The sequence below is a fragment of the Trichosurus vulpecula genome, chromosome 8, assembly GCF_011100635.1.
Source record: "Trichosurus vulpecula isolate mTriVul1 chromosome 8, mTriVul1.pri, whole genome shotgun sequence".
NCBI lineage: Eukaryota > Metazoa > Chordata > Mammalia > Diprotodontia > Phalangeridae > Trichosurus > Trichosurus vulpecula.
The window spans coordinates 102178248-102192092 of NC_050580.1; the positions used below are offsets into that span (position 1 = coordinate 102178248).

The 13845-nt window shown below is 33.4% G+C and overlaps 1 protein-coding gene across 4 annotated transcripts in view; it reads right to left on the bottom strand.

The window, feature by feature from the left end:
- Nucleotides 1–13845, bottom strand: part of VTI1A (vesicle transport through interaction with t-SNAREs 1A) — a 412420-nt gene that overhangs the window by 317646 nt on the left and 80929 nt on the right. For 2 of the 4 annotated variants that reach the window (XM_036735997.1, XM_036735999.1), the window contains exons 4-5: nt 9690–9767; nt 3198–3218 (exon numbers count right to left, since the gene is read on the bottom strand). In XM_036735997.1, the coding sequence (XP_036591892.1) occupies nt 3198–3218; nt 9690–9767 (99 nt within the window). The remainder of the gene's footprint in view (nt 1–3197; nt 3219–9689; nt 9768–13845) is intronic. The other 2 variants (XM_036736000.1, XM_036735998.1) reach the window with 1 other exon arrangement.

The following is a 13845-nucleotide window of genomic DNA, read 5'->3' on the forward strand; positions in this document are numbered from 1 at the left end:
AGTAAATTGGGGAAAAAAAGCTTTTTACATTCATGGGAGGCAGAGCATTGGAAGAAAAAGCAAGAGCACTTAAGAGAATTTTGAAACATAAGTTGTAGCTCTCTAATTGAAATCATAAAAGCAAACGGATCTGTACCTAGTTGGGATGCAAGGCCAATTTGAATAATTTTAAAACTTCCTTAAGTGGACATTACTCAAAGACGGCATTCCTATTTCCTGAAACCTGTGCTCATACCCCAACTTCTCTCAATTCTTAGTATTTTAGGGCAAAGCCACCAAAAAGCTCTGTTTATTAACCTTGGTTTTACAACATGCTGTTTTCTATCTTAATGAAGGTTAATTCCATTTCAAATTATTTATACTCCTCAGTAAGATATGTAAAATCAAAGGTAAAATGAAATTGTAAACTAGGATAAGAAAACAGACATTTGGGGTTCATCTCAAAAGTGTAAGAAAACCTAAAGTTAAAAGGGACCATTTGGCTACTATTGATATCAACTTTGGGGATCAATCTGAAAGACAGTATATTTTAATTGTATGACAATACTTACTGTGAGAAATGTAACATTTAAATAAAAAGAATTTAATGCCATGAAATGTAGAAAACCAGGTTATATGACATACTAATGCTATAATGGAACAATGTTATCTAAAAGAATAATTCTTTTTCAATGTGTGCACTCCTATGAAACAAATCTGGAAGAAGTGAACATATTTTGGGACTGTCCAGTTTTGCCATAAGAAATTTTCACATAAGAGGAATTAGTTCGACACCTATATCAGAGCTGGCTCTCACTTGATATTTCAGAACCTTTTCACTTAAATCAGACCAAAATCAAGTTCTTGTATCAGCTCTGCTATTTATATTGTTCCCCTAAGTTGTACGTTGCCCTGGCCTCTGAAAATGAAAGGCAACACACTACAGTAGCAGCTGATGCTTTCAACTTGGCCCCCAGTCTCCCACCCAAACTCATTCTCTCACCCTCTTCTCAGCCTTTTCAAAGCAGGAAAGTGAATGAGTACGAGCTTCAGACAGAGTGTGAGAAAGTTGTGCAAACATGGAATGCTGGTGATTCAGCCATTCTCTGAGCAGGATTCAAACTGAGAGCTCAGAAATGCCACAGCCAGTTTATCTGGATTCAAGCTAAAGCACAGCTTCCAAAGACTACCCCATTAGCATAGGTGAATTAGAAATAAGCATTTTAATGATAAGAAAATAGATGCTACATTATCGTCCACCATGGCAAATCATAATTTCTTAAAAGGTGAGTGCATGCCTCCTTTGGATAACTACTATTAAGAAGCCTTCGTTGCTTTTCTTACATGAGAAATATCAGCACCTTATCTGAATCATGTGTACCCTGAATCTACCATAAATGAAGGCAGAGGCAGCAGAGTAATCTAGCCTAGAAATAGCCTGCTGCATCCATAGCAAAGTAAGTTAAAAATATATTTCACAAGACAAATCCATTAGTTGAATGATCTAATTCTACTTCCAATAACAATTGCATTACAGTTTACAGTTTCCAAAAACATGCACTGAAGAACCATTAACCTGGGAAATGTACTGCTGACATAAACAAAAGAAGAACTGTAAGTTGAGATACAGTAAAACATATATATTTTTTAAAATGCAAATGCAATACATCCAACTTTTCCATCTAATACATATAATGCCACACAATTCATCCTCATAAATATGGCGCTTTTGGAGAAAATACTGGCGTTTTAAAGGCTACTTATTTGCAATATGATACATTTTGGTAAACATAATCCTAACTTAAATTTCGGGGAAAGAGCTTCACCTATTTTCCTTATATTGATTAACGCTTTGAGGTCTAACATTAATTCCATTAACATTTGAAAACTCAAGCTCTAACATAATTTTTAATGCTGCCTTCATGTAAATCTAGGCCTATAATGTCCCATGGGAGTATATATACTTATAGAAAAATATTGTCCTATGGGAGAAGTAGATTTGAATGAATCATCCACTGTCCCTTATAATCTTATTATATGTCAGGTCTTGGTTTACACAAATCTACTTAACATAGTCATCTGCTTATGTGTAAGGAACAGAAAAAGGACACAGAAATAAGATAGGAAAATCTGCCTATATTTCTTCTTCACTTTTCCTCCAAGGTACTGTTTATTAATGAAAATGCATCAATAATGCACCTGGTTAGGAAGATTGGTGAAAATCACTATATCCATATGTCCCCAAATCAGCATTAACATAGCCTAGAAAATGCTGAAGTATTCCTAAAACAACATAAAACCATTATAGCAAGAACTTCCTCATATTGATGTTAAGCTGCTCTTGTTACAATATATAATTTAAAATTAATTCTAAAACTATAATGTCAGCTACTGTTTCTACACAAAATTGATGGCAGCAAAGATGAATCATGCTTCATGAAAATCATAGTAATTGTTATCATATAACATATATCCCTGAGAGAATATAAAATCCCTCACTGCTATGGAGAGGACATGAGAAACAGTGCTGTAAATATTTTCTGGGTCTCAAATAAATTTGAAGTGATAGCTAACTGCACTCTAAAACAGACCATCATACTCCAAGAAATAAAAGCACTTTTGATGCTCTTTTCCAATAAAATAGATATTGTTTAACAATAACTAAAGCTATTGATAAAACCAGGAATCTGGGCACATTGACCAGTACTGCATTTATAATACAGACATATTTCCCCAAAGAGAATTGTAGATTAGAAGGATCTCATATTACATTTAACAACATCAAGGTAAAGGAAAGGATTTTTCTTTTTTTAAATAGTAGGAGGCTAATTAGAATATTATAAAGATATTTGCCCAATCAACCAATTTCAGAAAAACAATAGAGTAGTTACAGTTTTCACAACTTAGAAAATTTTATATTTCACAGATGACACAGGTACAGCTTTAAGATATACTTTAATCATTCATCCCTTTTCCTGCTTCGAATATGCCTAGATTTCCACTGTGCCACCAAACAATATTAATAACTGTGGTAGATATTCTTAAATAGATAGTTATTGAGGAAAGGCATAAAGTGGAGGATGGTTTTAAGCAATATAATCAATACTTGTGCTTTGTCAATTTCCCTCTAACACTGAACCAAGAGATCTACTTGAGATTTAGAAACTCAGCATTATGAGAAAGCCAGACAACAACAACAAAAGCTAGAAAGTACTCACCTCTTCACGTAATTTTATCAACTGCAACATGAACGCACCAAAAAAAAAAAAAGATAAAAAGGAAAGAAATGGCAGGAAAGAAAGATCAGTTGTATGACAGGATACAGAATTAACATTGACAATTTATCTGTTTACATGTTTAGCATTTAAAAATCACAGACAAACACATTAAAAGAACCTAAACATAGACTACACGCAGAGTTTTTTGAACGAATAAAGATCACTTTCTCACACTGTCACATTAAACAAAGAGAATAGTGTGAAATTCTCTTTTAAAGTACATCTAAGACACCATCATGAAATAAAGGGGAATGACTTCATAGAAGTCTATATTATAAAGAAAAAAAAACAAGTTTACTGTTCCTCTCTTCTAAGAATGTACCACTGAAGAGGTTTTGTTATATACAAGTTTTTAGGATGTTTCTCTATTTGAGGTCTTGACAAATGATTTCTATTTTTAACAACAAATAAAAGAGATTATTAGTTTATGCTATTTCACAGTTAATAACTGATACATCAAAGATCTACATATTATCTACAAAATATGTTTTCCTATTCTATTAGGATGGAACTTAGTTTTCTTTAAGAAATAAGCAAACTATGCAAGGAAAGTAAATGCTTATTTAGGCCATGAGACATTTAATACAAGATATTTGACATTAGAAATAAATGTAATCATTAACATTTTTTCTAATTTTTTTTGTGAGGCTGCTGCAAATGAACAATATTTTGATTTTAAAACATCTTCAAATTTCAATCTGAATAAGTACTTTCGCAAATCTAGCTAATACCGTACAATAAGTATTTTGAACTTATTTATATTTCAGAATCTTTTCAGTGAAGTCAAACTAAAATCAAGTTCTTGTTATAACTGTGAAATTGGTAAATTCTAGGATACTTTGGTTATTTAATTTTTTAAAAAATTTAAACACTACATATAATGTTGCTTAATTATTTACAAAGTATGAAAATGGATGCCCAAGTATCTGGCTTATCCATTTTGATATGTTTCTTTGACAGAGTCCTAAATCATTGTAAATGTTAGTGAACTGTTGAGCTAATTGCCATTTTTTCCTACCATAAAATAGACACATCATAACAGACTGTAAAGGACACAACTGCTACAAGCCTGAAATTTACATTCTCACTTCTCCATTTAATTTACAACCTCTGATTTCAAAACACACGCAAATCCAACAGACTACTTCTTAAGTCTATCTGATTATTAAATCTATCTATTTATTAAAAGACAAGTCTTATACAATCCATCAAATTAGATCATCATTTCAGGAGCGAAAGTAGAACTAGTTTGCCAAAATTCTCTCAGAAAGAATATGCACTGCCTAAAATGGTTATCTCAATACCAACAGCTGATTTTTGATACCAAGTCAAGGAACCCACAAAATTATTCCAATTCTTCATTTATTTTATAAGAGTAATTTTCAAATAAACAAGGGAGTAATATATAAGACCATATGGAATCTTTTCACAAAACAGAGGAGCAAGAATCTATTATCAAAAATGCCTAGTGAATTTATTTTTTAAGAAAATTCACTGTCCTTTCTTCAAAATGGACAAGTGGTTGTAATCACACTCAACTAGCAAGCTCACTGGCTCAGTAACCACCCAGCATGTAAGATAAAAGCTTCTAATCATTTCATAAGAAAATAAACTACTTTTTACCCAACAAGTTAAATTTTAAACCCAAGTACCTGGCCTATCATAAATTGGTCTCTCTTTTTCCTTTTTCCCTCACCCTAAAAAAAAAAAAAAAAAGCCAAACATTAATTCGCCTCAGAGCTGATTTGGGAGCAGATCACACAGCTATCTTTTCTTTCTGGGGTCACCATTCTTCAGTTGACTATGATACTTAAAGGGCCAAAGTTTAAAACTACTCTTCTGCAATAGAGACCATTTGGGGCATACCACCCTGCCATAATCAATGAGTGTTTAAAAATGCTCCCCATTTGTTTTTTCAATAGTTTCCAAACAAAAAATGTTCTATCTTGTTTGTGCTGCATGGCTGGTTTTAAGCTTTGCACAGGATTTGCTGCTAAGCTTAGGTAATGGAAAGGGGTTTTTTGGGGGTCTTTTTTTTTTAAGTTTAGGCTGAGAGCTATTCATTCAAATTAACAAAAGATGGTTAAATTTTTTTATAATTAACAATTAGACTAGCCCCAAACCTAATAAATTTATTTTTGACTGAGTTCATCATTTGCTCAACTGTGAATGTATTTAAATGCGTACAGCCACCATTTTAGGTTATGATAATTGACATTTCTTTTAGAAACAAAGATTTTTTTTTCAATGCAGAATTTGATACAAGAGGTAATCTGCTCCTTTGTAGGCCGAAAAAATCTGGTTTACGCTGGTTTGAACCAGTGGAATCTCTTGTGGTTAAGCCTTCTGCTGTGACTAAAATCAAAACTGCGCCTCAGAGCATGTGAGAGTGTGTGCGCGCACACGCTTCTGTGTGTGTGTGTGTGTGTGTGTGTGTGTGTAAGGTGCATCACGTGACAGAGGAAACTACCGAATTTTTTTAAAGCTGATAACGCGACTACCGTCTCTGTCCGCATACAGATAACGAATAAATGCTGAACTCTATTAAACGCCCTTTACACATTATCGTGGGTCGAACACACAATTTTCTGAACTTATGATGACAGTCTATTTATTTTGCTATAAACCCTCAGCACGTAACGAACAGATTTGTGTCTGGTAATGATCTGCTCTGCCAGGGCTATATGAAATGATACCGACCTTCTTTAGATCTTGGGGAATTAAATTGACCGACTTCACCCCCTGGTCTGGAGCTGAAGTTTAACACACTTTATGCACAGCAAGTCCAAATCAGAACTTAAGAGAACCTTGTAGTTAAGAAATTAAGTAATCATATCTCAGCAAAATACTGGTTTGCCACAAATATTTTGGCAAATATTTGTAAATATGCTACTCTACATTTAATTTTTAACACATTTAGAATTGTCTTGGATTCATTACTAATCAGTGTATTTTGCATATGGAAAATAAAAGAATAATCTAGTTCAAATGGCAAAAGTTGGACCCCTATAACTGTCCCATCATCATATCTTCATACAAAAAGACAGCAACTGAACCTTGTAATTTCTTTTTTGGGTGAAGGAATGGTCTTTACTATACTGAAATAATTTAGTATATATTAAAATGAAGATACTGTTCTAAGTACAGTATCTCGATATCCAAGAACTCAACTCTTGTAAGGCATTAATAAATGCTGCCAGTCAGGATGGCAAATATGATTTGAAAGTAATAGACTAATAATGCTTAAGACAACATTCCCGGGAAAGCTGATAATCCAAACGCAATTCTAACATGCAGAGTAGATAGTTTTGTTTCTCCTTTGTAAATCAGCAATGAGCCTCATCTGATTGTACTCACTGGATTTGAATCAGGAATGAATTAATTTGTACAAAGCAAAGCAATTACTTTATTAAAACAGCATGGAGTCAAATGAAGTAGTATAGGAGTATGAAGGACATCAAAGATGTATTTTTTTAATTCTTAATTTATGAAATTTTGGCATACTTTAGTAAGAAGGGTAGCTGTAATTTTTACATACCTAAAAGCAAATCAATATATTTACAGTTAATTAGCTAATTATAACCCTACATATTATTATAAAAGTTTTAGGGACCAGGTCATCTCATTGTAAAGTACTGAAAGAGTAAGAAGGAATGGTCACTGTATTTGGAGTCTTCTAAATTCTCGAAGGAGTCACTCTAAGATGTACTACTACAAAGACAATAGTGAAGCAGTTGGTCTCTACTTAGCTTATTTTATTTACCATATTTTCCATTTTTAATACTCAATTTTATTATTTTTTCCTGTCTGAATTATTTTTTTTTAAAAAAGGGTCTGATGGTTAAGATGCAAACCTTAAATCAATAGCATGCTGTTAGGTTAACCTAACTATCTCACCCTGCTCACCTCTAAGTGTTTATCTAAATTAAATAAGAGGTTCGATCTAAGCATTGGAAATGCCAAAAATCAGGTTATATATTTCTTAATCAAATCTCTGAAATAAACTTATCGTAGATAGGAAAACATCTATATTTAGTTCTAATATATATCTATTTTCTCAGTCATTGATGTATGAGAATTTACATTCAGTGCCAAGTTAAAGCCTTTGCTTTAAAAAAGGTAACCATTTTATTCTAGAATCAGAATACAGAATGATGCACAAGAAAGTGGTCACACCTGGGTGTGGATGAGATGGGGGGGGGTTGGGGAGCGGTATGAATATCTCCCCCTGGAATAATTACTTCATAAATGCCAGGTTCAATGATTTCTCCCATTACCTGAGGAAAAGTGTGATTTGGCAGCAAAATACCCCAAAAGTTGAGTATGGGGGGGGTCTATCACACCTAACTCCAATTCCATACTGAAAAAGTTCATAAAAGTCACAATCTAATAGCTACATGTACTTATGACTATAATTTATCACACTGTATTTATTGAAGTGACAGTTCCCTTACAACTGAACTTCAGGTTTTCCAAGCACTCTCAGAATTTGTAAGCCTGCTTTATCTGAGTCCAGGAGAAAACTCTGCATAATCACTTTAAAGTGACAGGATTATAATTTGAACTATTCTGAAAATATGAATGCACCCTATTTTGTGGAATATTTTTCTCTAGGCATTAAAAAAAATCAGACTTCCAGCTATATGAGGCAAATGTTTGAGGCACATAAAATGTCCATGGAGAGAAGAGAACATGTTAAAAATGGGATCACTGTCACAGTACTACAACATCTCTTACAAAGAAGGATTCTGAGCCAGGCAGAAACTCCCCCTACTCTATTTCTTCTACATTAAGCAGTAGTTTCAAATGAGGGGATGATCTATAGCTTTTAAAAGAGTTGACATGGGAAATATGCAATCAATCACTTGGGAGGTTTAAAGGCAAGATAATGCTTTTGTTGTAGCAAAAATAGAAATAAAATCATGATAAATTAAATACTTATGAACAAACTAAACCTTCCTTAACAACACAAAAAGAGAATATTCTCTTCTCATCCTTACACATTATTTAATCTATTATGAGTAAACCCCCTTTATCATAAGTTCCCTTTTATGTCTGATGTACTCACCACTTTTTTTTCCTTAGGTATTCTCACATTTCAGTCAAGGGCCTGAAATCCCAAGTCATATCTTAACATGTTTACATGTCTGAACCCATGCTGATAACATCTAAATATTAGGGGCTTGAGAGGAATGGAGAAGGAAGAATCTATATACAAAGCAAATATATCTAGCTTGGTGATTCTTCCCTTTGAAAAAAAAAATCTTATTCACACGTGCAAAGTCTCTATACTTAGTGACTTCTAATATCAATATTGGAATAGATGAATAGATGCTAACATCATGCGGGTGTGTACCATTCTCTAATACATCTACTCAGTAGAATGGAATAGAAATATGCAATTTTTATAGAATAAAGTATTATGAGGCAATATGCATGTTTAATTTACTCAAGAGATTTTTTTATGTACATTTTAATTTGAAGTAAAAATCTTTATGACATTTGCCAAAGTAATGTTAATAAATATGTTCAGGTTCTGTACTGTTTATTTCTTTTGGAGTGTTCAAGACAGTAGAACCACTTGAGAAATTTTTTGCAGGTAACCTCTACATTTAGGCTCCTTAATTTTTTTAAGTCATGCATTTAATCTATGCTAACTAAATACATTTACTTAGTCTAACGAGGGCTACAGTTTTAATTCAGAAAACAGAAAGCAAGAATTTGATTAGAGTGGTACATTTAGGACAACATTTAGGCCTCAGTTGGAACTGATAGTCAAACTATATGACCCAGTTAGAAGAAATTGTGCTTTCTTTTAGACTATGCTGATGCTTTACGGTGACATAATAAATTTTCAAAAAGGCATTTGCCATGAAAATGATTTCTATACAAATACACTTTCTATGACAATGTCCTGGTTTCTCTCATAGTATTACACTTAAAATCTGGATTTTGGTAAATTTATTATTATTTTTTAAAGTGCCAAATAATAAGGAGGCTAGTATTCTCTGTTGAATTCTGAAAGCTTACTCTCATTTCTTTGGCCTGTATGTGTTGATTTAATTATAATGCCTTATTATCAAAGCTGTATTATGTACTTTTTTTATTCCTTTTACTTGTGTTTGGGGTGAAGACCTTGTCTTTGTCTGCAAACAGTGTGTTTCAAGTTATTCTTTAAGTAATAAATAATAAAGAAAAGAGAAGAAAAGATTTTTTTAAAGATAGCAGACAGTGATCACAAGGTAAAGGGTTAAATGTAAGATCTCCAAGAAACATTTTGAAGTTGATTAAGACTCCAGCTTTGCATTAAACAGTATCACTTCCACATGAGTTGTTGCTAATGCTGTTAAGGAGCAGCTTGAGAAGCCCAGTGTGCCACTGACCTCCTTCACCCTCCAGCCACCCACCGGGGTTTCCTGATTAGCATTCTACCTGGTTCTCGGAGGAATTCCCATCATCCCCTAGGAGCTCATTCCGTACTTCGTCACTGTAGGCGATCCGTGACCTTTTCTGTAAAACAAAACAAAACAAAAAGACAGAGAGGAGCGTTAGGAAGTAAAGGCGCCGAAGCATTATTGGTATCAAGGCTGATCATCTTAAACCTCGGGAGCCCCCTAATGGATACCTATTTACTAAAATCTGCAAGTCAAAGTTATTGAAAGTTCTTGAACTTGAAAGTTTCAGTGAAAATCATCTGAAAAAAAAAAAAAACTTGCCAACAATTCAACAATATGCTGCAAAGTACAGTGTAATATACTTTACTATCATTAATGGAATTAATATATTATCAATTACATATCATTAAAATAAGGCCATTAAGTTGAAGTAAACATAGTTATCTGGGGGGGGGGGGGAAAGTATCCTGGTTGTAATCAAGGAAAATATATGTGGAAGTCTTTAACAGTTTAGAAGGAGATATACTATATGATTTACGTCTTTTCTATGACTGACTACTATTATAATACCATATTCTATTTCCTGCAAGTTGTAAAATCAGTCAGGACTGTGACGTTATTAAAGAGAAAAGGGAATTTTCAAACACTTCCAATCTGAAAATGTTTTACAACGTAGTTTAAAACTGAGTTATGCATGTGTATCTCTAGGTCTTCAGTTTGTGATGGTCTAAGAAAAAAGGATTAAAAAAACAGGGGGTAAGGGAAGATGCTTTTCATGGATCAAGCTGTTGTTCGTGTAAAACACAAAAAAAGTTAAATTTAATAATCTCAGTAAGTTAAGACATGTTACTTGTGACTATACTCAGTCAACTTTTCAGACTAGGATGGGTACTTTCATATAAGCATGTTCTGTTTTTTTCTGAAATAAAAACACTTTTGAAAATGCTAGGAAATCATGAAGACAACTGGTTAAACTGGAATGACCTATTCATTGTTACCTTCAACATAATTATTTTTAGCAGTTATCTCATTACCCTTTCTGCTTCTGAAATGATTAAGCAAAGACATAAGTAAAGAAAGGACTAGGAAACAGAAGGTCACCTGACTTCTCCAATAGCTACTTCCTTCCCCCAATATATTCCTCCTTTTGAAATTATAGCTACTAATTCCCTAACTGCTGAAGTATGTGCTGGAAAAATCAGTATTTGTTATGACTAAATGTAGGTTTGCTAGTCTGGTTACACTAATAGGTAAATTGAAAAAAAAAAACAAAAATATACAAAATGATAACTGAAATTAGTTAAATAATGACACTTCTCTTTTTCAGTAGAATAGATAATCAAGATACTTTAAAGAAAAAAATCATAGTACATTAGAGCTGGATGGGATCTGAGAGAGCATATACTCTGACTCCCCTCACTTTATGTAAGAGGAAACTAGTACCCTACAGGGATTAAATAACTTGTTCAAGTTCTGAAAGTCAGGAGTAGAACCAGGAATAAACACATGTCTCTTGACTTCAAATCCAGTGCTCTATCATACCACATGGCCATATACTTAAAGGATATATAGATTCTGCAGATTTTTCATGATGCAGAAAGTGGTAGTGGCTTTAAAGACATATTTTTAACCTATGATCAATCAATAAATCAAGTAAAATAGATATCGCACATTGGCAAATGATAAAAGTTTTGGACAACATGATTGGATCTTTATAAAAGGAGAAACTGAGGATGAGAATTTAAGTCTTGGGTCAACGAGGAAGCAAACTCAGTCATTTAATGTACAGATCGTACCTGATTACCATTATCAAATAGCATTCTTTTCTTGTCACTGAATTATTTCTTGTCTAGGCATGTCTATTGATTTAATACTGAATTATGTTGAAAATAAAGCTGATATAGAAGGACAGAGCACATCAGGGACCTACTACAATATTTAAATCATGCCAAATCTTTCTTTTGCCCATTTGGAGATCTCAGCCACAGCAGTTTCAAACTAGCTAAGCAAAAAGTATTCTACAGCATTAAAGGAAATGAGAACCTTTAAACAGGCTGTGGTATCAGAGCTGCCGTTTTAATTATTCATTTCATCACTATAGGAGACTAAAACATTCCACAGTATGCAAGAATATCATCTGGAGATTGTTTTTGTTTTTCTCTTTTTTCACCCAAAAGCCAACAAATTGGCATAGATTGTTCAATTATATCATTGTCGTATTTTTATTTGATATACTTCAAAAAGGAGAGGAAATTACAAGTGTATAGCAATAACTATCCAATCTTGTTTTGGTTACCATCCATTTCTTCATCTGAAGACCAGGACTTAAGGTGCTTATGCTCAACAGCAGCTTAGTAAGCTGGTTTGGGGTCATGTTTCCTGAAATTTAGGGTATGTTTATCCAAAAGTCTCATTCTTTTGCAATTTGGAAGGCAAAAAGAAGGATTTTTGATGGCTCTGGGTAATAATTGATTTTTTTTAAAGATGTAGAACCTGCAAATGGTTCTCTCATACCACTTTATTTTTTTAATTTTATTTTAACTGTATAAAGCACAAATCATTTCAAATATCAGAAAGAGCTCTTTATGGAAATAGCGCAACACAGGTCATAGAAAAGTTAAACATTTAGGCTTAAGAAGTTTTTTCAGATATAAAAATGCCCTTATATCATTACTTATAAATACTATCTTTGGGTGCCTCCATTTTACCCCTCATAATGATTTCCAAAAATTTAAAGATTCAAACATAGTCTTTGTAAATCATTTGATTAGGGAAGAAAAAGGACCAGATTCTACAGGACTACAGGATTGCAAGATTAATCAAATACAAAAGAGCAAATACTTTTGAATGATATATTGCTTGACTAAGTGTCTTCCTCTCCCCCCACCCCCATGGCAACTGGTTTGATTTTTTTTAATTTAAAAAAAGAAAACCTAAGAAAACTTTTCCATATACTACAGAGTATGTCAATATTCATGATTTAAAATTATTGAAAATGAATTATCTACTATAATTAGATAATCCTAACTAAAATATTTTTACTTTTCCATCAACTGTATATAAATTTGTACTTTAGCCAAATGCAAGCATGAGAATTTGAGCTGGAAATGTCACACACTCAGCTCCAGTTTGAAGGAACCCAATTCATAATGCATTTTATAAATAGTTAATGACTTCTATACATAAGCTAACCAGGCAAATCAAGAAATTGTCAACATTTTTAGTCTTAGTTGTCAGTTACCACTGTCTGCTGGCGCTTCATATGTGAGCTTCTGGAGAAGAGAGAAGCTCTATGCAGTTTGTAATCCAGGGAAATTTCTGGACTGTGCCATATGGGTTGATAAGCTCCAAATGACAATATTTTTCCACAAAGATTTGTTAAATACCACAGCTTCTTCTCACATTCAGTTGTGTGTTTGTGTGAAATTGCGTTAACCATTCCATCAGGACACCTACATTGGCACTCACTGGAAATCTCTAGGTTACATGCAGGCCTAGAAAGATAGAGGACAATTAAAAGTACTGGTTATCCTTCCTAAGAAGTTAGAGGCACAAAGTTTCTCTGGAGACTACAAAAATGAGCCTGTGGTTGCAAGAGGAAATTTCAGATTCAAGGCAGTTCTTGCTTGGTATATGAATGAGATTTTTGCATACTGATTGGTTGATTTTCTTAAAGCCAAGTTCAAACAGATACACTTGCTCAGTTCTGTCTGGCAATTTGGCTTGAAACAATCTGTCTACTTGACCCGAGCCTTAACATTTCCCAACTGAACTGAATATGTTCATGGACAGGCACTGCTAAATTAGAAACAAAATGAATTAACTTAGCTTAAACTAATTAAGAACTGTGATCTGCTGTACCACCTCCTGTATGACTCTACATGTGAAATAGGGTACATGTAACCAGACTGAGGATTCAACAATCTACCACTAATATAAGCATAACAATGAAGTTGGTTTATTACTAAAGCATACGAGAAGTTAATTTCCATGGCGTGCACATGGCAAAGCAATTGCTTAAATTGCCTCACCTGGGAATTTAATACAATGTTATCATCAGACCAGCCACATTGTAAATAGATTTATAATGCTTTCCATGTGCTGTGCTATGTTGCATATGAATTAAGTAATGATCTGGTATTACAATAAAATCAGCTAGTCCCCACACCTGGCAGACAGGATATTTTGCTAAA